Here is a 26663-nt window from a genome sequence, read left to right as displayed (position 1 = left end):
GCATATGCACAGCTCTTTCTCCACTCGCTGCCCCTCTCCACCCTGCTCACCCCTCTTCCTCCACACTCGACTCCTCTAATTCACCCTTGAGGGACTCCTCCCTACCCCCACCCCACTCACCTCCACTTCTCTTTCTCCCCCCCACACCCTCCCATTCCCTATGTCCCACTCTCCCTGCTCTCCTTCATACATTAAATTCGTGCCGATTCAGCTTACAAGAAGTAAATGCTTTTCACAAAAGTCACTGAGTTCGATCCTCTTCATGCTCGCACAAATACGCTCGACTCCCATGCCTGGACCTCCTCGACTCCGCAGATCAATTCTAAATGCGATGCATAATAGTATTTCTATAACATATGATGGGCTCTAAATATGGTGAAATGTAAAATGTGCAAGTTTTTTCCAACAGTCTGAAGCTCATTGACCACAAAATACAAGCTGTTAAGAGCATCGTCTGAATAAATTACATGATAACCAATCACAAAATCTACTGAAATGACAAGGGAAGGTCAACAACATGTTTCATGTTTCATGTTGGAGAAGGCAAAAAGTGTCGCGCGAACAGCCTTTGCATTTAAAATCAAATTTACATAGAATTTAAAAAGTGGAAATTTGCAAAATAACCACAGCTCTGTTTTTAATGGGGAAATCTATTTATTCTTAAAGAAAAAAAAAAAAAACAATCAGACGTCCTTGATCCCAAGACTTTTCCTGGAAAACGTTTTCAAAAACCAACAGGATTTAAACAAAAATCTTCAGTTGATGTTTGTTTTGTTCTAGCTTATCTCTATATTTGTGCTGTGCCCCATAGATCCACATCAAACTGCTATCTCAAAAATCTACTTCCGGCACCAGATCTGTCAAATAGGTTTAGCACTTCACATAATGTGTCTGTGTGTGGCTAGCATTAAGGGGTAACGAGTATGGATAGAATGAACAGGTAATGATGTATTTCGACAAAGTGGAAAAAAAACATGAAGAAGCACAGTGTACTTCACAACAAGGTTCCCATATAAATGTCCATGGGCTGATGGGATATCTTGGAGGCAGCGTGCGTGCTCGCCTTTGAGCTATCTAATTTGGGTCAAATTCCGGACCCGGATACAAACTGTGAGTTTGATGCTTCTCAGGCAGGGTGTTGCATCAACAACTGTGGCCCCATACCTTTGTTGGTTAACTGTCCCATCTGGTCAGTGTTAAAGATGTTTAGCATGAAATTCAACTCTGAGCTCTCCAGCATGGGTTTGAATGTCGACCCAGCTATAAACTGTCACCTTGGTGTTTCACAAGCAGGTCGAGGCATCAGTCCCACGGATGTATGTTAACCTGGGCGTCTTGTTTGCCAGCATGGGGACCGTAAAGACTCCACGCTGTTCTTTGCAAAGAGATTCCTGTTTTAATCTACAGGGTTCATTGCATTAACGGCACAGCATTTGAGTGCTCCATGCAGCCCCAGCAGATGATGCTACCTTCAGCCATATACTGCCTACAAAAGAAGAAGAAATATCCCAATGTCTGTCAAAATTCCTGCCTTGATTAGCACTGGGAGATGCAAGCCAACCATTGCATTCTCTGCTTGGAGACTGCTTTGGCAGCACCGACACTCTCTACAGAGTATATACATTGGATTGGATAAAACTCCACCAACTGTTACGTTTCCATTACCTTATTCGAGAAAGCAATGAGCTCTGCACCACAGTCAGAACCAATACACGTACTGCTGAAGAACACTTTAAGTCTGAAACAGTGCTGTAGAAGACCAGGAGTGATAAAAAAGAAAACATTTGCAAATCCACATGACCATTGCATACTGCTCTTTTTCGTTACTGTAATAGTCCATGGCAATGCTCCATGCAGCTCTCTAATGAGAAATCAGTTGTTAATGAAAAATTCCATTAAAACTCAATGAAACTAAAGATATTCTATTCTATATAATTTGATATGATTAAAAAAGGAGTGAGGGATAATTTAGAATCCTTCGCACAAGTGAGTAATTGCATAAAATAAAGCAAACGTAACAGTCTTAAACTGTCCATCAATGGTAAGACATCAAGATTTGGGTGTCAAATAATTTGAATGTTTGCAAAAAGACAAAAACAATAAAACAGGTGTTTCTTGAACACTTAAGACGTCAACATCTGCAAAACATTGAAGAAAGTTACAAGATCAACTTTGCCTCGAGTCAAGTTCGACAATACCGTCTTTCATCGAAGAACAAAGGTCATAAGCACTTCTCCTTGTCCACTTCATCATTATGCCAGAGAGTAATTGCTTTGAGACAAGTAAAAGCCTTCTTTGGCTTCCTTCAAAACTGAGATGTTGACCTGTATAACTCTCCTTAGTTTTTGCACTCTGCAAAATGAGGGCACTCCATCATCTCTACCACACTCTCTTCCACCAGCCGGCTGGAAAATCCACCTCCACAACTGGGCAGTCAGCAATGAAGTCAGCAATCTATCATTTGGTGTTCTTACTGCAGCCGGTGGACTCGGCAATGTGGTTTGGAGTATATGCCCTGCTGTCTTTCTTTCATGTCCCATTACCTTCTGCTCTGCATTAACTTGCGAAAAAATATATAAAATATACATTGAACAAAAATGGCTCTTCAGATGCTGATGTCATGCACATATGCAAACCACTGCATCACCTCCAAACAAGGATGGCTTCCACAGGGATACTCAGGTCTTTAAAGACTGAAATTAAACGGTCACAAGTATATGAATTCAGAGCCATTGACCCGTTTCACCCTTATTCAAGCTCATCAGGATGGCAAACTGCAAAATCGTTTACTTGTGACCAAGCGAAATTTCATTAAATAAAAATTGAATCCCCTAACTTGATGAGGCAGCAGGGCACAGATCGAGTCCCATAACAGCAAATGCTGGATGACCTGTGAGCAACAAGCATGATGTCCCACACAAATGCATTGTACAAATGCAAATGCAACACACAATGAAAATCTCCCACACAAATGCAAATCCCACACTGTTGATTACCAGTGAGTAGGAGTAGAAGTAGTAAGAAGTGGAGGTAGAGGTGCGGTCAGTTGAGATAAATTAACCAAAAACGGTTCTTCTGACCCTGAACATGACATGATGCTGACAAAATTGTGAGGGATTCAACAGCATAACTGCACAATACATATTTTGAACAGCAAGACATCAATAAGAATAACTCTCAACTCAAATTCTCAAAAACTCAAAAACAGAATAACTCTCAACTCAAATTCTGCAACTGGACCAGATGGCATCAGCGCACGTGTTCGAAAAACCTGCTCTGCTGCTCTTGTACATCCTCTTCCTGCTCTTTTCACCCTATCATTTGCTCTTAGTCATCTTCCATCTGCTTGGAAGTCAGCCACATCGCTGCATTCCATAAACAAGGTAGAAAAACATCCCCTCCACTACAGACCGATCATCTTCTTTCAATCATCAGTGAGGTCATGGAATCCATCATCAGTTGACATAAAATCATTCCTTTCTCCAACAGCTTCATCGCAGATCATCAATTTGGATTCAGATATGATATGACATCAGGGCCGTCTCTTTGGACATATCTTGAGCTTTTGATACAGTCAGCATGCCCACCTTGCTCTCCAAACTCTCTGCCTATGGCATCCTAGATCAACTCTACACGTGGCTTCCTGACTTCCTCTGCTCAGGTAGCTGACGAGTGGCTCTCAACGGAATCCTTTTGTCTCCTCTCCCTGTCAAGGTTGGAGTGTTCCAAGGCAGGGTTCTTGACTACATCCGATTCTTCATCTTCATAAATGATCTCTCTAACTGAAAAATCTTCTATCTATTTGCTGACGACTCCACCCTGTGCCATGACATCCCTCATCCTTCGGACAGGCAGGCTGCATGCTCTTCCCTATCTTCATACTTTGATAGAATAATTAGCTGGTTAAACACTTGGAATGTTTTCAATCCTGAAAAATATCTCTCTCTCTCTCTCTCTCTCTCTCTCTCTCTCTCTCTCTCTCTCTCTCTCTCTCTCTCTCTCTCTCTCTCTCTCTCTCTCTCTCTCTCTCTCTCTCTCTCTCTCTCTCTCTCTCTCTCTCTCTCTCTCTCTCTCTCTCTCTCTCTCTCTCTCTCTCTCTCTCTCTCTCTCTCTCTCTCTCTCTCTCTCTCTCTCTCTCTCTCTCTCTCTCTCTCTCTCTCTCTCTCTCTCTCTCTCTCTCTCTCTCTCTCTCTCTCTCTCTCTCTCTCTCTCTCTCTCTCTCTCTCTCTCTCTCTCTCTCTCTCTCTCTCTCTCTCTCTCTCTCTCTCTCTCTCTCTTTTGGCAAACTCTCCTATGTACTTTTTAACAATCCTCTTGAAGAAGTTCAATTAGTCAAACTCCTGGGTCTCACTATCAGCCATGATATTTTTTGGGCAAACCATATTACAAAGTTTGCATCCAACACCAGTCGCCGACTGGGCTTCCTTTCTTGTGCAAATTCCTTCCTTGGCATGCCTGAACTGTTATCCATATAAAAGGCCTTCCTCTGCAGTTTGATGGAGTCTCTTCCCCTTTGGACTGGCACTTTGCAAAGAAAAATAAAATAAATAAATAATCACGTTAGGGGGTTTAACTTGGTTTATTAATGAGCTTAATATTGTTGTGGGCCGGCGGGGTCGGGTGAGAAGACCACTAGGTGAGGGAAACTACGGCGATTCCCACCAGACTACCCGGAATTGTAGGCCGTCGCTCACGGATAATTCCGTGACGCGTCGGGTCGCTTAACTGACCGTGGACGCCAATAACAACCGCGTCACCTAGGGTCCTCCCGTCTATTGAATTGGGTTACCTAATTAACCACGCAGTTTAACCACCGGGGAACCACGCCCTCAGTATGCCTTGTCCGAACCGGATCACTCTACCAGATCGGATCACCTTTCCGGATCGGATGCAGCCGAGTGACACTGCCGAGGACGTACCGGTTAGAAGGGGAACGGACCGTTGGGAATAAAGACATGGCAAAACCTGGATTTGAACCATGCTGGACCAATGAGGGAAAAGACAAAGGCGAGTTCGGAACATTTCTACAATTATTTATTTACAGCAAGCGAGGAAAAGCAGGTGGCACAACAAAGGTTTATTGGGTATGTAACACAGGGAAATAGGAGATGGGTGTGGGGGGTGCGACAATTATACAAGCAACTTACCAAAGAAGACACAGTGCAGACTTTACGCGAGATTATTCACAGTAACAACAATAAAAGATCTTCTACAGGCTTACTTAACAGACAGGCGCCGGCACACTCAGACACACACACAGAAAAAGAAACCCAAAATGTGAAGGATTCTTGCTGCCAGGGAGGGAGGGGATTGAGGTTATAGTTTTTGGTACCTGGGTGTTTCGGGGGAAGGATGCTCCGTGGTGTGGCATCTGACAATAGCCGCGCTGTTCTGGCCACAGCCGCACGTGTGGAGATCGTGTTCCGAACAGGAGGAGTTTGAGTGGAGAATGGAGGAGTCCAGAGGGCAAAGGTGGAGCAATAGGTGGAACCAGGCAGGAGGCGATTTGTCGAGATCGTGTGGGCGGAAACGAGATGCAGGAACACTAACTTCTTCTACAATTCTCAACACACTTCACTCCTCTTTCAATTCCTCAATTCCCTCGTTCCTTCTTTCTTTCCTTACACGGAGGATTTCTCTGTGATTTATAGAGCCCGAGGTTCGGAGAGGGGCCATGCCGAATCCGACGTCATCTTCCGAGTCGGACATTCTGACTGGCTCTGACCCCTCACGTGGTCCGCCTTCCTGGGCCGGGCTTCGGCCAGATGCCGGTACACTCCGCCCACCTGGGTGCTAAGCGTACGTGACTCACCGCCCATGTCTGGTTTATCGCCCGGAAAACGAGACTCTGGGTAGACGGTGGTACGCTGTGGTAAGCTAGACGAGGGGAGCAAGCGAGACGAGGGGAGCAAGCGAGGCAGAAGGCACCGTGGATCGTCACGCTGTGGTAAGTGAGACGAGGGGTAAGCGAGGAAGATTCACCTCAGGAGTGAAAAGAGGAAGAGTGGGAAGTGGAATGGAGGGGAAAAATGATTTGATAACCGAACTAATAGCCCATCGCAACGCACTCCCTGCTGTCCCGCTAGACAAAAGGTAGGGAACTTTCTACAGGCACAATAATGGGATAACTAACTCGGGACAACTATCTGTTGTATGCATGCGGTTCCGAGAACCGCAACAATATGGATATGAATAAATGATCAGCAGTATGTTGGGCTGATGAGCCCGCAAAAATGGCGACATCTAGATCGACATCTCTGCTTTTGTCTTCGTAAACATCGACTTTAATCTCAGTCTGCAAAGGCTTGTGTCTTTCGGATGCCTCCTAGTTTGGAGGTGAAATGTTGGCATAATTTATGCACATGACATCAGGACCATGTCATAGGGTCAGTGTGCTTCTTTGGTTGATTTTAATATTCCTGGCTGCAAACCACTTGACTGGTGATCAGCAGGGCAGAGACAATGTGCTTGCATGGTAGGTGACACTTGTTGCTGGCAGGTCATGCAGCAAACACTATGATGAGACTCGATCTGTGGCCTGCTGCCTTATCAAGTTCGGGGGTTCGAGTTGGTGTATATGTACTGTATATATATATGTATATATATATATATATATATATATATATATATATATATATATATATATATATATATATCACAAAGACCCACTCACATCTCTCACTTGTGAATGGAGGGAATAACCCAATAGCTCTCACCCAATCAATCAACTTCCGTGGCAAGGATTGTGTAAATAAATTGACTCCTCCCATGCTCTTCCAGCTGAAGAAGGCTGCATAAAGCAACCACAAACGTCGACACAAGGTAAGCCCTTTGCTGTTTCAAATCCGTGGTGGCTTCATGCAGCTTTCTTTGGCTTGCTACGCTCGCCTGTCCACACATCATTGCATAGTTTAACGCCACAGATTTGCTATGTTGTCATAATTTACACCAATCATAATACCAACATGTATTTTGTACAAATTTATTTGCAATCCATCCATCTATTGGGACCACACTCGCACAGAGTGTCGGTGCTGCCGAAGCAGTCGCCTGGGCTATTGGGCATAATCCTGGTTGGGTCGCTACTCCGATGCAGGATACTCAAATGGCTCAATCATCCCAGCAAGCTGGTACTCATTTTGCCGACCTCGGAAGGATGACAGGCTGAGTCAACCCCACCTGGTGTTATTTCAATGGCTGAGTGGGATTTGAACTCAGAACCCTAGGATTAATTTGTAATTTAAGCACACCTTTCCTCCAAGCCAACACCAGGCATTAATTTGTAATATTGGTGATATTATATTTATTTGAAATTTATTTGTAATATAAAAGGTCCAAGTGGTCTAAATGGTCAAGGGTCTAAGCTGTCTAATCTGTTTGAAGGGTGTTAGGGGTCTAAATGATGTTCAGGTCAAAGGGGTCTAAAGGGTCTTTTGTGTCCTCGGGGACTTTTGGCTCATCTGAGTCAGTGACTTTTGGGACTTAGGGGTATTTTGGGCCTTTTGTGTGTTTGGGGTGTTTGTGGTCATTTGGATTGTCTGGGTATTTTGGGTCGTCACGGTCTTTTGGGTCTTGGAGGTCTTCAAGGGTCGAAGCATCTCAGCAGTCAAAAACATCAAAATGTATATTGCAATAGTACGTAATTAATAGACGTTCATGTGTGAAGTCAGGGTGCAGCTGACGTTCTAACATCACGTAATTAATCGACAAATAGTCACACGGCTTCACCGTGACAAGAACATTCCAATAGTAAGTCATTAATAGACAAATGTGTAGCACTGTAATCTGCAACTAACGTTCAAACAGTACAGGATTAATAGGTATATAGTCACACGGCTTCACAGACTGACTGACTGACAGACTAACTGACGAACCACTTCACGGACGGACGGTAGTAAAGGGGGATAAACTAAAAAAATTGGATGGGAAACAAATGAGAGCAAATATTGATAAACCACAAGGATATTCCATGAATTGCACTAAGACAATCAAAGGATTAGGATCAGCATACCTTGCCTCCATAAGTGGGTTTGTGCGATTCATGCATGTTCTGGTTCCATGGGTGTGCTCACGGCAGACAATGTGAACCTCTTGCTGTTCACAATGTTGTTGATTAATTGCTCAACAAAAAGATGTTGAAACAAAGCATGCAATAACTGAACGCACAACGCGATATTGACGGTTAGTTAATGGGATGCCTTCGTTGCACCAACATCATCCTTGACATCATGCGGTGTCCAAAATACGACTTGGCCGAAGACGCTTGCTAGACCTGATTTGTCAAAACCCGAAAGGGTTCATGGAGAAAAATCTGGTAAATAGAGTCTTGAACTGGTGTAAACCTGCTAATGGAGATGAGATGTCAGAGATGTCAGAGATTTATTTATTTTGCACTGAATGGAGATGTCAGAGAAATGTAGTTTCAGTCAGAACGACTTACATCTTCTATATGAAGGCTGAATAAATGTACACACAAAATACAATTTGAGCAAAACAATTCATGACCCTTTCGACAGAACAAGTAGATACTGTGCACAGCTCCCCGGGGAATCTAAAAACACAAATGTAATCATATTTGGATAAATTGAATTGTCATTTTGTAAGCTGCCATCAAATTACAGGTGTGTTCATACTCGTGGCTTTACAACCACGATAAACGAAGTCATGACAGACAAATAAAACAAATAATAAGAGCATCGATAAAACCAGTGACCAGGGATGTTATAAAGAAAAATAATCACATTGCAACAAATGTTCCAAGCATCAAGTCTCGATCGGTCTCGGACTCGACAAACGTTCAGCTTGTGTTGATGATAAAGTATCAGAATAAGCTCACAATGCAGTTATGAGATCAGCCAACAACCACATTGTTGTGCTTAGTTGTTCAGTATTGAAATGCAAAGGCAGAGGGCCGAGCTGTGCATGACATTCGGGTATTGAAAGGTAAATCACATTGCTTTAGATTCATTTGCGATCCGTAAATCACGTCCGCCGTTGTCAAGGATACGGCTGCTCTAAAATATGAGTGTACATCATAGGCTGGACATCAGTTGCTGATGTCTAATATATTTCTTTTGAGGAGCAAAAACAGTTTGCGGTGAATACACGTGTTTAGCTTCACCATTGAATAACATTTTAAAATAAAATATAAAAGGTGGATTTGGAAAAACCTCATCTGCTATACAGACAGAAGTGTAGTGCAGTGGAATCTTGCTGTAAATACTTCCTTGAAAATTCCATTGGCAGAACTTTGCTGCAGATTCAAGTTTTGTGAATACCACCCCAAGAAGAGTCAGGTGCATGAAATGGTCTCAATGGACAGCAAACACGGCTGAGAAAGGGGAACCAAAGCAAATGGCTCAAGTGACGATCAAATGGCCAACAGTGGGATTTTGCAAAACTGGAACATCATCTCTTTATAGAAGCCTGGTGTTGGTTTAATGGTTAAGGTGGCTGGCTTATGATCTTCGGGTCTTGAGTTCAAGCCTAATGGCCTTGTAATTAGTGTGAAAATACAACTATGTCCGTTATTGCTTCATAATACTTGATGTATGCCTGGGATTGTCTTGTAAGACAATCCCAGCCATACATCTTGATGTCTTTGTCCTGCATGCAATTTATGTGCAAGATCCTCAATGACTCTTAGATCACTGTTGAAGACAAATCAACGACACCAAAAAGTGACATTTTGACGGTACAGCAGAGAGGAGCATGGTATCAAAGTCATCATTCAACACCAGCATTGGAGCATGGTGGAAGAACATTGCAATTTTGGGCCTGCATATCAGCCAATAATCTCAGTGATCTCCAAAATTTATGCGACCCTGACTCCTGACGAATGAAGGAAGATGCTGATCTATTATGTCATTCTTTGAGGAACACAATTCATCAGACTGGGATTCTCTTCTTGGAAGACGATCCCAGCCGTACATGAAATGTGATGAAACAATATATGTCTTGCCAATAAGGAGACATAGCTTGGCCTGCACAAAGTCCAGCTGATGTCAACGTTATTGAGGTTATGTAGAAACTGAGAATGTCACATAGTGAGGAAGCGATTTGGCTGTATTATTGAATGTAATATTTGTTATTTGGAAGATTAATTCACAATTGTACATTGATCGACTGCAGGGTAGTTTGTAAAGAAGATGCAATGCTTTGTGTATGGAAGTATTCACTTCCAAAATTCTAGTGCATTGAACTATGTGGTCGATATATGCTGTAACACCAACGGAGGGGTTGGCACCCGAATAACAAGAGCCGCCATATCTTCAAATTCGATCATAAATGCAGTATCGTGACAGTGGCAATGCAAGGAACCGCTATTTCAATAACTGAATGAAGGGGTCGTACACAAAACGTTTTGGGAGGTGGGTGGATGTTTCCTGGAGTGTCACCCGGGGTGTGGGGGGTGTGGATAGTTCCGCAGTCAACAAGCAGTAGTGTCCATTATGGAACTCCCATTTACACTATGAAAGATAGAGAAGTATGCTGGGAGAATATCTGAGTTTGAATTGTACTTTATCCTTTTTGTGTGCCCCATATTTGCAGTCAAAAATGGCATTCATTTGGAAAACTTGTTATACATTGTGAACTTTTCATCAATGTCTTGTACCTGAACACATATCATGATTGTGCACTGAATAAATCATTTTGGAGACGTTTAGTGTCATTGTGAGATGGAAGGCTATTCTTGAGGGGATATTCTGTTGGAGTCATGTATTTTTTGGGGAAGGGGGTGCTGAGTGGGGGGGGGGTGTAATGCGAAATGCTATGGGGAAGGAGGAGAGGGGTGTCAAAAAAGAGTCACATGTTTTTCCAAGACATGTTTATGGATGTTCATAAACTTTTTACATATTCTATTTCCTCAAACTTTACACGTTGGTATTTTTACCACTATGTTCCTCACAGTCTCATTCCCGAACCTTCTTTCTCTCTCCCTCTCTCGAGGATGCCATCAATCTTATCTGCTTTGCAATCTCCTTCAATACTCTTGGATGTTTATCTGGCCCCAAAGCTTTATCTTCTTTCATCAACTCTTCAAGAAAGACACCAACTAAGCACATAATGCGGGCAGATGGGACACCCAGTTTAAACGTCCATCCGAGGGCTGGCCCAACCTGTGATGCAACACTCTGCCTGTGAAGTACAACCTGACAGTTTATCATCGTTTCGGGAATTAAACTTGAACTAGACAGCCTAAATGTAAGTGTGCTGGTGTGTGCACACATGCGCACACACACACACACACACACACACACACACACACACACACACACACACACACACACACACACACACACACACACACACCAACACCACACCATGAGAGGGGGAATTGTTTCACTGAAACAGTGATGGAGTTAAAGACCGATAAATTAATAATAACAGCAGAATTATCAGACCAACGATTGAAAAATTACATATCAATGGTGGTGATCCAAATCTGAAATGTAAATATAAAGCTTCGTGATCAATATCAAAGGTCCATCCATTCATCCATTGGGACCGCATTCTGCATAGAACAATGGTGCTGATGAAGCAGTCTCCCAGGCTATTGGGCACAATCCTGGACAGCTGACCACTCCAACGCAGGATACTCAAATGGCTCAATCATTCCGGCAAGCTGGTACTCATATCATTTTGCTAACCATGGAAGGATGACAGGCTGAGTCAAGCCCACCTGGTATGAATTCAACGGGAGAGTGGATTTGAACTCAGGACCCTAGGATCCCAAGCCCACCACCCTAACCATCAAGCCAACACACCAGCCATGCACATTAAAAGTCAAAGCCTCATGAAGATCCTGTTCAAGAAATTATCAAGTGAGAATTTCCTATTTCAGGAAGATTACAGAATTTATAAATATAATTCAACTGCATGTTTTGCTAACAATGCAATCTCTACGTATATTGGCTGTATCATAATTTCCTTTATCTTGGTAAAATTGCAATTTCTCACCTCTACTGGAGTCATTGGGCACTTGGAGCTGGAGACTAGGACCATCGCCCATGTCACTCTGTGCACGAACCTCAATGACATAGCTGGTTGCTCCCGTCAGGGCCAGTTCCGCTGATGTACCATTGGTTAGTAGCTCGTGGGGTGAAGTTTGGTCCATTGCTCGGTAGAGTACCTGTATCGCCACGTTTTAAATGCACCCCAAATCCAAGGCTAAGCAACACAGAATATGCATCACATAAAATAGTATAAGCAAACAACTAGCATTATTTGAATTTTAACGTGTGTGTGTGTGTGTGTGTGTGTGTGTGTGTGTGTGTGTGTGTGTGTGTGTGTGTGAGCGCACACAGGTGAGGGAGGGGGGGGAATGTGGGTGAGATTGCCGGCACAACAAATATTCAATACAGCGACTAGTCTATGGAATGTATCCGCTCCTTATAAAGAGACACGGCTGGGTTTTATGTGAAAATGATTCTCGTTTCAACTTTTGTCCAGACAGATCATGGGATATTGACTGGTTGCACATTTTTTTTGCCATTTTGTTTAGATCCTCAGTCAAAGTAAATCCATTTTTCAAGCAACATTAAATCACAAAACAACATCAACAGGAAATCAATCAAAATGAAGGAACAACGAGAAGGGAAATCATCGGTCGCAACGTCAGCGGATATGCCTCTGCCCACATTATTACATCATTGTACATACTTGTACCAAGTTTGATTTAAACCCCTGAACTAATAAACTTAAACAACTCTGGCTGCAAGACCATGCATCCGATCAGTTAGAAATTTAAAACATATTCTCTATGACTCATAGATCATAACTGTGACGTTTCATGTCGATTGATGAAGCAGTTCAAGAAAAATGATTTTTTTTACCCTGAAGATCTTCTGAAGAAAAAAAAAAAAGAAATGAAGATTTTTCATTCAATCCAATATGGCTTCCAGACCATGTGACCTATTCATTAGTCGTGAACACCCTGATATCCCCAAGGTTCGTGGAACATGTGGGTGAAGTTTCGCCTCGATCTGTCAAGCCGTTCTGGAGAAGATTTTCAAAGGTTTATTCTTCAAAAATATCATAGCTGCCAAATCATGTGACCTATGACATCATAGGTGGAGAACGTTTTGTTCCTCATGGATAGGCGATCATACCTGTAAAGTTTCGCCTCAATCTGTTCAGCCATTTCAGAGAGGAAGATTTTTTTAAAGGTTTTTATGTTAAAAACAATATGGTTGCCGAACCACGTGACCGATTACGTCATCAATTTTTTCCCGAATACAATTTATGATCCTCAAAAAATTTTCATACTGATTGGATAAAGCGTTTGACATGTGCAATTATGACGTCATAACGAAGCGTTTGGCATGAGGAGTACTTGCTATGTGCCAAGTTTCAATTTTTTTTTCACGGAGCGGTTTCAGAGATACCGAGGTTCAAAGTTTTTCCTTTTTTCCAACATGGATGCAACACCACATGACCTATGACATCATAATTGTCGTGAAAACATTCTACATGAGTAGTCGCACCAATCGAAAATTAGCATGGACAACCCAAAAACATAATGCCACCGGCGACTTCGTCAGCGGAGGCACAAAGAAGCTGAACAAGCTTGACTCTGATTCATGCTTGTCATGAGCATTAATACAAGTTATACAATAGTCATATAATATTATTTTTTTCGCCATTTCTCTGGGTTGGATGCTTCGTGTTGACATTGGAACCGACAGCTCCCAATGCCAGGATTGCAGGTTAAAATCTCATATGCTGAGCTGATAGGATGGCTAAGAGGAACACACACTCGTCTGTATGCTGCCTAACCTGGTTTTGAATCCCGACCCAGCTATAAACTGTCATCCCTATGTTTCACAGGCAGGGTGATTGATCAATGCGTGTGACATCACTTGGATGGACATTAATGAACATCATCCGCTGGCATTTGTTGGTGGATGTTAAAAATCCCATGGAGTCCTTAGCGAAGTGTAGGTGAGTTATTGCTGGTACCATGGCCAAATTCAAAATTCCTGCCCAAACCAGCAGAGAGCATTGCAAAAGCAGCAGAGCCATGCCCACAGCGAATGATGCTGCCTCCACAGTCTTGTGCTGCATAAAAATGAAGAAGAATCTCATATACTGTCTTGATTCTTTTGATTTTTTTTTTCTTTCCGATTGCCAAGTAAGCGCTTTGTCAGATTTTCTTCAAGTAGAACTCATATACAACCTCCAAAGATTCATGTCGAAGCTCCAGCAAATAATGAAAGATTAACCACAGGTGATGCTCTAACCTGTGATACGACTAACCAATGGTACATCAAAGATTTGACCCGCTTTATAAATACAGCCTCGGCTTTGGAATGGAATAGCTCACATTTGCTCTTCCAAATAGAGGAGTTGGAATTTGCCCCACCTTGTATCCTGTCACCGCAGATTCGTTGGCCATTGGGACAACCTGTTCCCAATACAGAGACACAGTGGAGCCATCAAGCCACCACTGTGCGAGACGTGGTGATTTGCTGGGGGCTGCAACAAAAAGGTTTGGGAGTCAAGAGGAAACTGTCAGAATCAAGATAAACAAATAAAACGACACAATTCAACTACACACAATATTAATCACTGGGAAATTAGTTACTACACTCAAAAATTAAAATACACTCTAAGATAAAATGATTAATTGCATTTTGAGTCTTTCAATAAATCCTGCAAACCTCCAAAATGCCTGTTGTGACATGCTCTTGCTGACTATCACAACACAATAAAGAGTGCTTTCTCCTTCTCCTCCCCTTCCACAAAAACCTGGTGGAATACGGTCAGATCAGTCTCAAGTGTCCTGTCCTTTGAAAATCACTTCATGCATTAGGAGAAGAACCTACCCGTCGCTTCACTGACGGACCAATTAGTCGCCCGGCTTGCAAAAAAAATTGGGCGAGAAGGAGAAGGGAAGGAAGACAAATTTACCCATTCATGGAGTGCTTTAACCCCAACTCAGCACCCCCGTCCCCGTCGTCACGTCCTGCTCCACCCCTCATTTGCTCCCCATTCGTCCTGAGGTCCCTTCCGGCAAGAAATGTCACACAAAATGACAGGCTTTGACATCCTCTGCCACCGCCACCAGCTGGCGCTCGCTACACTGTACAAATTTACATCTATAATTTAAACACCCAAACAACCCCCCCACCGCACACCCCCACGTGAAGCCGCGGCCACATAGCCTATGTTAACCGCCATACAAGGTTGTATTTGCACCCCGAGTTGGGAGTTTGCAACTTAAAAGATGTGGCCGAGCATAAGGAAAAAAAAAAAAAAGAGAGAGACAGAGACAGAGACAGAGACAGAGACAGAGACAGAGACAGAGACAGAGACAGAGACAGAGACAGAGACAGAGACAGAGACAGAGACAGAGACAGAGACAGAGACAGAGACAGAGACAGAGACAGAGACAGAGACAGAGACAGAGACAGAGACAGAGACAGAGACAGAGACAGAGACAGAGACAGAGACAGAGACAGAGACAGAGACAGAGACAGAGACAGAGACAGAGAGAGAGAGAGAGAGAGAGAGAGAGAGAGAGAGAGAGAGAGAGAGAGAGAGAGAGAGAGAGAGAGAGAGAGAGAGAGAGAGAGAGAGAGAGAGAGAGAGAGAGAGAGAGAGAGAGAGAGAGAGAGAGAGAGAGAGAGAGAGAGATTCGTCGAAAGAGAATTTCACAGAAAGAGAGACAGGTACAGATATAAAAAGGTTCAAGTGGTCTCAAGCTCGAAATGGTCAAGGGTCTCATCTGTCTGATGGGTGTAAAGGGTCTGAACGGTGTTAAGGTCTGAGGGGTCGAAAGGGTCTTATGTGGTGTAATGGTCTAAAGCTTCTTGGGGTCAAAGGGGTATAAAAGGTTTCAAGGGTAAAGTGATCTAAAGGTGTCAAAAGTGTTAAAACAGTCTTAAAGGTAAAAAGACGTCTTAAGGATTTTAAAGGTAAAAGGGACCTTAAAGGGTCTAATGGTTCTTATGGGTCTTTTGAGTCCTCAGTGTCTTGGGGTATTAAAGGTCTTTTGGGTCCTTGTTTTTTTTTGAGTCATCAGGGTCTTTTGGGTCATCTGGTTCTTCAGCGTCTTTTGGGTCCTTGGGGTTATTTGGGTCATCGGGGTCCATTAGGTCCTCTAGGTCTTATAGGTGTTTGGGGTCCTTGGGGTATTTTGGGTCCTCGGAGTATTATGAGTCCTCAGGTTCTTATGCATATTTTGGGTGTTTGGGGACCTTTGGGTCATCTGGGTCTTCTGGGGACTTTTGTGTCCTCAGGGTCTTATGGGTGCTCAGGGTCTTTTGGGGTCTTGAGGGTCTTAAAGGATATTCAACGTTCATCGACTGAAACTGAAAGGGATGGTTATGAGAAATGTGTTATGAGACCCATGGGTCTGGACCTGTGAACCAGAAGAACACTAAGGTCCTTGACTTTGCAAGAAGTCATGGACTTAGGATGTCTGGTTCATGGTTTCAGCGCCAACAGGCTCATCGCTGGACTTGGTATTCCAACGCTGGTGGAGTGGCAAAGGAGATTGACCATGTGCTCATTGATGGTTGCGAGAGGATGATCCAGAACTGCAGGGTCTCAGGGTCTACAGAGTGTTAAGTTCCTCAAAACTGATGACAGGCTTGTTGTAGCAACTCTGAAGTTTCAGCTTAAATCTGGGAAAATGGTGCCATCCCAGCCTTGGCTGGATGTTGGCAAGCTCAAGGATGAGAGGGTAGCTGAGGAGTTTGTGAACAGGCTGAGTAGAAATTTGGGGGGTCTACGTGCTTTGGGGGATCCTGAAGAGTTGTGGAGTGCCTTCAAGATCATCATCCTTGATGTTGCTGGTGGATGTCTTGGAACTCAACGTAGGGCAAAGAATAATTTTATCTCTCAAGGGACACAGGATGCCATTGACCAGAGTCGCAGGGCCAGGTTTAATGCCAGAGCTGAGCTGTTCAGGTTGTTGAGGCGTAAAACTGTACGTGTGCTGAGGTTAGACAAGTAGGCCTATGTGTGAGGAATCTGTGAGGGTATAGAGCATCACCTGTGGTCAAGTGATTGTCATCCTGCTTAAAGGGGAATTGGCACATTGCATTCCTCCAAACCCATCTGTCGGTGTACTGCAGTTAGAGCGGAGGGTGTTGGGCTCTTGACAGAGTAGTCCAAAGTGACGACCCGCTGGGCCAGTTACTTTGAGCGGCTGTACCAGGCTGATCAACGAGCTGTTGAGTTTGATATCAGGGGTGTTACTATCCCTATTGCTGACCCTCCAATCAACTGTGATCCACCAACGTTTGTGGAAACACAGGCTGCGGTGAACCGGTTGAATTGGGGTAAAACTCCCGGGATCTGTGGCATCTATGCTGTGCTTCTCATGGCTCGTGGAAATGCAGTACTCATATCGATGCATGCAGTTATGTGCTTTGCCTGGAACACAGGCATCATCCCAACGACTGGAAGAGGGGCCTTGTTATCCCTCTCTGGAAAGGGAAGGGTGATCGCCAAGACTGCAACAACTACCGAGGGGTGATGCTGCTCTCAGTGCCGGGCAAGGTCATTGCTCGGATAATTATCGATAGGGTTCGCCACCATCTGCTTGAGCACCAGTGCCCAGAGCAGTCAGGCTGTACACCAAAGAGGTCAATGATTGACCGTTCCCTTGATTTTCGAGTCCTCACCAAATGAAAGTTTTAGCAGGGGCTGCTTGCAGCCTCTGTTGATCTCGGCAAAGCATTTGTTTCATTGAATGGATGTTGGCAAGCTCTTGGACTTCGTGGGGTGCCACCAAAACCGATCAATCTGATGTCTGAACTATACTCTGGTACTGAGAGTGCTGTAGGATGGGGTCATGCCATCTCTGAATTATTCCCAGTTGTTACTGGAGTTCATCAGGGGTGTGTGCTGGCCCCCCCACACTTTTCATCGCTTGTACAAACTGGATTCTGGGGAGGATGTCAGTGAGATCAAGCTGCAGTGCATCATTTGGGAATGTCAAGATCTCTGACTTTGATTTCGCAGATGATGCAGTCTTCTTTGCAGAGACTCTGGATATCCTTTTGGGGACCCTCGAGGTGCTGAATAAGGAGTTGGAGCCACTGGGAGAACGGGATTCCTGGGTTAAAATCTAAGATCCAGACTTTCAATGACATCTTGGATGCTGCTCTCTTGTTTGTACCTGTTTGTGATGAGGATGTTGAGGTCACGGAGCGATTCACTTACATTGGCAGTAATTATCATGTCTGTGCTGGCTGTGAGCCAGAGGTCCCTAGACGTCTCGGTTGGGCCTGGGGAGTCATGGATTCACTGTATCAAGGGGTGTGGTGCTGTTGGTACCTGTGCAGCAGGACGAAAGTCTGAGTCTTCATGTCATTGGTGCTTCCAGGCTTGCTTTACAGATGTGAGACTTGGACTCTGAGATGGAGACCAGGGATCTGAGATGGAAACTTAATTCCTTTGGTACCAGGTCTCTTCGGAGAATCCTTGGCTATTGCTGGTCGGACTTTGTGTCCAACGAGCGGTTGGTGAGAGAGACTCAAATGAGATTTGTTACCTGCATAGTCCATGAGCATCAGCTTTGGCTGTGTGGAAATGTGGCTCGTTTTCCTGACGCTGATCCTGCTCACCAGATTCTCTCAGCGAGGGAGCCTCATGAGTGCAGGAGGCCAAGGGGCCGACCACGTGCCTCGTGGTTGCAGCAAGTTGATCAGCATCTCAAGGAGATGGGGATGGGCCAGGCATCTGCCTGGGGGATGGCCAGACGGAGGCTCCTGCAGCACCGGCGGAAAGTTGACGCAGTGACGCGCTGCTCCAGCACATGCTCCTATACCTGACCTGACCTGATATGAATGGTCGAAGGCATTTCAGATGTCCAAAGGATCGAAAACTACATTCCAATAGTACAAAATTAATTGATGGACATGTGTGAAGTCAGGATACAATTGTCGTTCAAACAGTACTTAATTAATACACATGTAGTTACACAGCTTCACGGATGGACTGACCGTATTTTTTCTTTTTCCTTCAAAACTTCAATATTTATTTGTAATTTCACAAAAAGAGAAACGTTAATAAGTAACATTTAAATCAAAGGAAATTGTAATAGCATCTGCCACCACCACCACGAGGTAGCTCTACACGGTTATACATTTACATTGTGAATTTACACCCCCTCTACACCCCACACCCCCACATGAAGCCGCGACCACATAGTCTATGTTACTCCCGACACCCCTGCATGAGGCTACAGCCACATAGCCTACGTTACTTCCCACGCAAAGTTGTAATTGCACCCCCTGAGTTTGTGGAAGGAGGGAGAGAGAGAGAGAGAGAGAGAGAGAGAGAGAGAGAGAGAGAGAGACAGAGAGAGAGAGACAGAGAGAGAGAGAGAGAGAGAGAGAGAGAGAGAGAGAGAGAGAGAGAGAGAGAGAGAGAGAGAGAGAGAGAGAGAGAGAGAGAGAGAGAGAGAGACAGAGAGACAGAGAGACAGAGAGACAGAGAGACAGAGAGAGAGAGAGAGAGAGAGAGAGAGAGAGAGAGAGAGAGAGAGAGAGAGAGAGAGAGAGAGAGAGAGAGAGAGAGAGAGAGAGAGAGAGAGAGAGAGAGAGAGAGAGGCAGAGAGACACAGAGACACAGAGAGACAGAGAGACAGAGAGACAGAGAGACAGAGAGACAGAGAGACAGAGAGTGAGAGAGAGAGAGAGACACAGACAGAGAGTGAGAGAGAGAGAGAGAGAGAGAGAGAGAGAGAGAGAGAGAGAGACAGAGAGACAGAGAGACAGAGAGACAGAGAGAGAGAGAGAGAGAGAGAGAGAGAGAGAGAGAGAGAGAGAGAGAGAGAGAGAGAGAGAGAGAGAGAGAGAGAGAGAGAGAGATATATATATATATATATATATATATATATATATATATATATATATATATATATATATATATATATATATATATATATATATATATATATATATATATATATATATATATATATATATATATATATATATATATATATATATATATATATATATATATATATATATATATATATATATATATATATATATATATATATATATATATATATATATATATGTCTTGATAATGACATCATTTGCTGATATTCAATATCCAAAGGAAAATGTTTAAAACCGTTTTTCTTCCAATAAGCTGTGCTCCCAAACCATCATTCATGTTTCACAACATTTAAAATCCAAAATCCAATCCTCTTCAAAACAGACTTTCAAAATGGCATATGACTGCAAGCAAATCCTTTTGCTCACGTGCTGTGTGGGCTTATTCACTGACTCACTTCTCAGAACTGGGGCACTTCTAACTTGCCGTTGCTCGCACAAAATCTCGAAGTGAAATAGTCTTTTTCACATAATTGTCAGCATTTAAACTAAAGAGTGGTAATTTCCAAAAGGTTAACCATAATTGTTGTGTTCCTGGATGCAAATCGGACTTGCGGAAATATATAGAAATACAAGAACGATCTGTGGTTGAGAGGTGTCTTGCTCCTGTAATTACCTGTTCGTGAAAGTGAACAGCGGCAGACGCGCGCACGCGCGCGCGCGCACACACACACACACACACACACACACACACACACACACACACACACACACACACACACACACACACACACACACACACACACACACACACACGCACACACCTTTTGGCAATAGATGTAAAAATCTCATATAATTTATCTTGTGGCCCAAGAACCAAACAAACAGTCTTCCTATATAAAACACAGTGTGCATTTTTGTTTGTGAGTTTGTGTATTTGTCTGTCCCCCTTCATAAGGATGATTTAAGAAGAGTTCAAGACTAATATAATCTTTGAACATGACAGTGTTCACTACTGTCTATTTTTCACGATAAAAAAAATTTGAAGACCATTTTTCACAAAAGAGTAATTACGTTTCTTCCATTGGAAATGTAGACGGTGACTTGCAACCTGGCCTCATGGGTGGTGTCCAGAAGCGTTTTCTTAAATAACGAATTCATACAAGGTGCAGGGAGGTGAAATTCGCTGCACATGAAGTGCAACGTGTGCAGAGTAAAATGAGTGTTCACTTAGGTCCATATGATGTCTAATAAATAAAGAAGATATAAGTACACCTGACGCAAGGCCGAGGCTTCAGACTGTGGCATGTTCGCGAGGCTCTACTGTCGAAACGAAATCTCCCAGAAGATGAAGAAAATAAGATCACATTTGCACATGTGGTGTTTCAAAATAATGTTTTTCCTTGCTACAAATTGAAACATCCTTCTTTCCAGTCTCCTTGAATATGATAAATACAATAATTCCAACCCGCCATTTTTGACGGGCTTTAATACCCGTATATTTATAACAGCCCTCACAGCTTCCACCAACATCATTAATAGTAATTATCATCATTTTAAAAGTTTACTTCAAACTTGCCCTGTGCATTCACAAGCCCCAGATACCACCTTCCTATCACACCTTGACGTTTTAGCCAGCGTATGCCGACGTATGAAAAATTTGGCGAATACGCTGGCACACGTCGAATACGTTATGGGTAAATTTTGTATACGTTAAGAGCACACTGAAGCACGCTGGCATACGTCGTAGTACGCCGAGCTCATCGACAAATTTTAAGGATGCTCAAAATTTTTTGACGTATGCCAGCGTATGACTCACATGTTCTGCATACGCTGGCCATAAGTTGTAGGCACGTTATGCGATCGTCGACATACGTCGACACATGTCACTTGTGAGTTACTCATAAGTCGAAACACGTCAAGGTAATGTCTAGCGTACCCGAAACTTATTTCTAACCTATGAGTAACGTGCTTTGAACCTATGTGTAACGTATGTCCAATGCATATTGATGTATGTAGACGTATTTGACGTCTTCCGGACGACCACAGAACTTATTGAACGTGTTTCTAACTTACAGCTACCATATAATGGCGTATTGGCAGCGTTTAGGGGAATTGGTATATAAAAATGGGCTTCACAGGAGGAACCCGTCAGTGTTCCAGACTCCATGGTTTTTTTTTTTTTGGTTTTTTTTTCTTTGGCATGACGGTGATGTTGACACTTCGATGTCTAGTGCGGTTATGATTTAAATCGTTGAGCGGCAGCCTATTAATAGGCTACGCCACATGATCGTCGGCGATACGCTGCCGCGCTATGCATAAGTTATACTATCGTTGGGCATAAGTTGTGAACGCCGACAACATGCTAAGCATTCGTTGGTATAAGTTATCTATAAGTTATTGAAACGTTCTGTGTACGTTACTAAAACGTTATGCATACGTCCAACTCGTTATGAATACGCCCAAAACTGAAAAAAAAACATCAATAGTTCAGCATACGCCAGCGTTTTACATACATTTTGATACGTTGCCACACGCTGGCTAAAACGTTAAGGTGTGACAGGGCCCTAAGAAGCAGCCAAACCAGATAAGGTGTCTCCCTGCAACTCTTTCATTGTGCAGAGGCACACCCCAGCTCTCTCTCTCAGGTACTTTTACAACTATTTTCGGCTTGTGTTCGAAGCCTAGTGAGCCATTTAAAGTAACAAACCCTATCATGCATGCACGATTCACATGCCGTAAATATCGAAATTTCTATGGGTTTCTGCACATGCACGCCGAGCATTATGGGGGTGGATTACGTCATTTTGAAAGTCCAGTATTGTAAATGATGTGCTCTTCATCCTTGATCCTTTCTCTACCGCCTACTGCTTTTAGGGTTCGCTACTCATGCATCCCCTTCAAAAGTCCCTTACTCCCACAGAAAACGCTCATCGTGAAAGACCGACATCACTCATGTCGATACTAAATCCCAATGTCAGATTTCAATAAATATCTCGTCACCTTGCTTCCGCTCCTCTCAAACGTTTTGGAGTCTATAATGGCCGAAGAGTTGAAAAACACATTTTTAACAACTCTCCGAGGCCCAGTTTGGATTGAAGCCAGGTCACTCAACAATCAATATTTTGCGATTGCTCACTCATCAGTGAAGTGACAATCGCAAGTTGGGGAATGAGAGTTTCTATGGATATTTCCTTGGCCATTGTAAGCCCTTGCACACTGCTCTCTGGGCCAATATTTCCTCGATGAGAATCTCTGGTGCTCTTCATTGATGCATTTTCAACTTTTTTTTTTTTTTTCCATCGACAGCATATCATATGCTCTTTATAGTCACTCTTTTTATCCTCTGAGAGTTTCTGCAAGTTTGTATTGAATTTTCACCCAATCATGGTTATATTGAGCACTTATGTTCTTGATAGCTCCCTCTTCTTGTTCAGTGACATCATCTTCAAAACATACATCACTGCTCAAGAATACATTGGCCATGAGTTCCTGTGCTATTGGTTGCTGAGTTCTGTTGTTTGTTTGTTTTCCATTTCACTCTGCACTGCAAGCAATCGTTTAGTTCAGGTGAGTTCAAATGTTTGCTTTTTTTGTGTTTGCAAAGCATTCTTGTGGTATTGGTTGTGGTATGTGGCCACATATGACAGCACACTGCTGCATTACCTCCTAATTCCTGCTCAGGAATTTATTGTCCTGTCTTCTGTAACCTGAGTTAAGCATTTATTTAATCTTTGTTCTTTATTATTATTGGTAATGTGCAAGTAAGAGGGTTGGATGAGGTAGGGTTAATTGGGGTAGAAAAGATAGAGTAAGGATTTGGGGGGAGGTGGGGGTTATCATGAGATGGTGGAGCACCGCTTAATTGAAGCCCCAGAGAGAAGGTACGAATGAAGTCTTTATTTTTACCCCCACAACCGAAGGTAAAGGAGGTTATGTTTTCACCACTTTCTGTTTGTTTGTGTGCAGGATATCTCAAAAAGTTATGCACGGATCTGGATGAAATTTTGTGGACAGTTTCGGTGTGTGACAAGGACGAACTGATTAGATTTTGGTGAAGATCCGGATCCGGATCCGACGACTAGAATTTTTTAAGTGATTCTTCACCACTGAGATATAGGGCCAAAAAAGGATATCGAGCACGATATATCAAAAAGTTGTTGACGGATTCGGACGAAACTTCGTGGACAGGTGGAGTGTGTGACCAGGACAAATTGATTTGATTTTGGTGAAGATCTGGATCCGGATCCGACTACTCGAATTTTTAAAGTGATTCTTCACCATTGAGAGTTGGGGCTCAAAAACGATATATAGCAAGATATTTAAAAATGTATTGGGCCAGATATATTATTGTGGATCAGGCATTATTACATGGTGAAGGTATGTGCTCTACCCAGTGCCCTGCTAGTTATCTTTGCATTTATTCTAAATACTGACAGACAGGATATGTGAATCGATCAGGATATGCCATTATCACTGCTCACACTTCAGAAAGCTTTGTGTGCCTTTGTCACAAATTATTATGCAATTTTGATCACCAAGTGTGCCGTCATCGACAGATCTGTAAGTGAAAATAGCTCTTAGGGTTGAAACGCAGCCAATATATCGAAAAATGCCATTATGTGGAGATGATGTTAGCACTTGAAGAATCGATGTACAGATCAGCTCAGTCACTGAAGATAACTAATCATCACCTCAACCATATGCTGTGTCCGTTCAAAAGAAACACAAACTTGTGCACAAATAATGAGATTAACTGCAAAGTTTATACAAACCCCTGAATTATGTTACGATCAAAATCATAGATTTCAACATATATTGACAAGCCGGGCACCATTAAGGAAGAGATGGTTCACCCTTGTATTTATGTCATAGGCTCATCATTGTTTGTACAATGAGCTACACTTTCGATTAAATATTGTGATTCTCCATCACCACTCATAACAGTATGATGCAAAAAATTATCAGATTTTCTGGTTATGCAAGTTTCTGGCTTAGTTAATGTCATTCTACTTTCAGTTTGTAACATGGTTGTCATTGAGCTGTTTCACATTGTAAAATTGCTGGAACCCACAAACCATCCTTCAGAAAGGAAGATAAAACCTGTGTGAAGTTTGAAAAGTATAGTATGGAAGCTATCCCAATGTGTACTCTTGTGGCACTAAACGATACTTCACTAGAACTTGGTGAAAGAGTACATTGTTAAACTTTACATTGTGTGTCTCACCTGCGTTCAGATTGTGATCTTTCAAGCTCCCAAGATGACTTCTGAAAAAAGTAGGCCAATAAATATTAGCTTGGCCAAATCCAGGGGACCTACTTTTGAATGTGGTTTGCTGTTTAATTTGCACTATCTCATGCTGTGGATGGGAGTGCTTATGTGTGAATGTGATACAAACATGATGGAGCAAATGGCCTCCTCCTGTGTGCACATTTTCTTTTATTTCTTTGTATAAGGAGATAAGCTCGGTGTTGGCTTAGTGGTTAGGGTGGCTGGCTTGGGATCCTAGGGTCCTGAGTTTGAGCCCTATTTTCCGCTGAATTAACACTGGGTGGGGTTGACTCAGCCTGTCATCATTCTGAGGTCAGTGAAATGAGTACCAGTGTACTAATATAGGGGCACAGCATCAGTGGCAAAGTCGTGCCCCAACAAAATGATAGCTACCCGGAAACCCAGCTGCCATATGCAAGAAGAAGTGTAAGTAGATGTGGGGAGCAATACTATTCAACCTTACTTGTAAATACGGGGATGAGGAAAGGGTTGGGGAAGGTTTGGGATATCAGGCCTTCATGTGTTTTCACCTTCATGTATTCCAGAAATTCCATGGCGACCTGGACTGAAGCAGAGTGTTAAAATGTGATAATAAGGTTTTGTTAAAGGTGAAATTTACATCCAGGTATCATCTGGTGTAAAGATAGAGGTTGTATTGATTTACCAATTGTGCTCAGCAAGTTTGAGTAATGCATTCCACCATGAAAGGAAATAAAATGATAAATCCAAACATTTACAACAAAAACACCACCTGTGAGTGAAGAAGACTTGAATGGAAAAAAGGAAATGCAAAATAATTTTGGAAGTGTGAGAAATATTAAGGTGTCAATGTGAATTTATTTTTTTGTACATTTAAGCCCATTCCACTTTATATTGAATCAAGAGTGGTGCAAAAAGAAAACACAATAAAAAATGTTTTATCAAAATAAAATAATTTACTAAATGTCTTCTTAGACTGCTCAAATTATTGTCTTCTGTAGAAGTGGTGGGGTGGATTATCAGCTGAAGTTGTTCATGAAATACAGTCATGGCCAAAAATATTGGCACCCTTGCACTTTTTTCAAATAACTCACAATTTTCTCTAAAAATAAGTTGAAATTGACAAAAGTATTTGATCTCCACAATTCTTTATTTAACTGTTAATATTACAGAACTTTTGTTTTTGATTCAGAACTTAATACATCCTTTAAATCAGAAAATAAACAGAAATGGCATTGACAAAATGATTAACACCCTCGATTTAATATTTGGTAGCACAGCCTTTGGACAAAATAACTGCAGTGAAGCGTTTCCGAGAGCCATGAATGAGCTTCCAACACCTCTCTACTGGCAGTTTTTCCCACTCTTCTTGTGCAAACTGCTTCAGTTCTCCCAGATTTGAAGGTGCCATCTCCCAACTGCTGTTTTTAGATCTCCCCACAGGTGTTCAATGGGATTTAGATCTGGACTCATTGCTGGCCACTTCAGAACAGTCCAGCATTTTATCTTGAACCATTCCTGGGTGCTTTTTGAAGTGTGTTTGGGGTCATTGTCCTGCTGCAAGACCCATGACCTTTGACGGAGACCCAGCTTTCCGACACCGCGTT

General features: G+C 42.8%; 1 protein-coding gene across 4 annotated transcripts in view; it reads right to left on the bottom strand.

The window, feature by feature from the left end:
* Positions 1-26663, bottom strand: part of LOC147014234 (contactin-4-like) — a 588183-nt gene that overhangs the window by 9618 nt on the left and 551902 nt on the right. For 3 of the 4 annotated variants that reach the window (XM_085852003.1, XM_085852004.1, XM_085852005.1), the window contains 3 exons: positions 14366-14478; positions 11962-12133; positions 10864-11056 (listed from right to left, as the gene is read on the bottom strand). In XM_085852003.1, coding sequence (XP_085708129.1) covers positions 10914-11056; positions 11962-12133; positions 14366-14478 — 428 coding nt within the window. In that variant the 3' untranslated portion in view covers positions 10864-10913. Of the gene's footprint in view, positions 1-10863; positions 11057-11961; positions 12134-14365; positions 14479-26663 lie in introns of those variants that run through there. The other variant, XM_085852006.1, reaches the window with a different exon arrangement.

Source organism: Eptatretus burgeri, chromosome 13 (genome assembly GCF_056783735.1).
Source record: "Eptatretus burgeri isolate ZD-2024b chromosome 13, Ebu_testis_v1, whole genome shotgun sequence".
NCBI lineage: Eukaryota > Metazoa > Chordata > Myxini > Myxiniformes > Myxinidae > Eptatretus > Eptatretus burgeri.
Note: the sequence above shows the minus strand (reverse complement) of the source record. Positions and strands in the feature narration are given on the sequence as shown.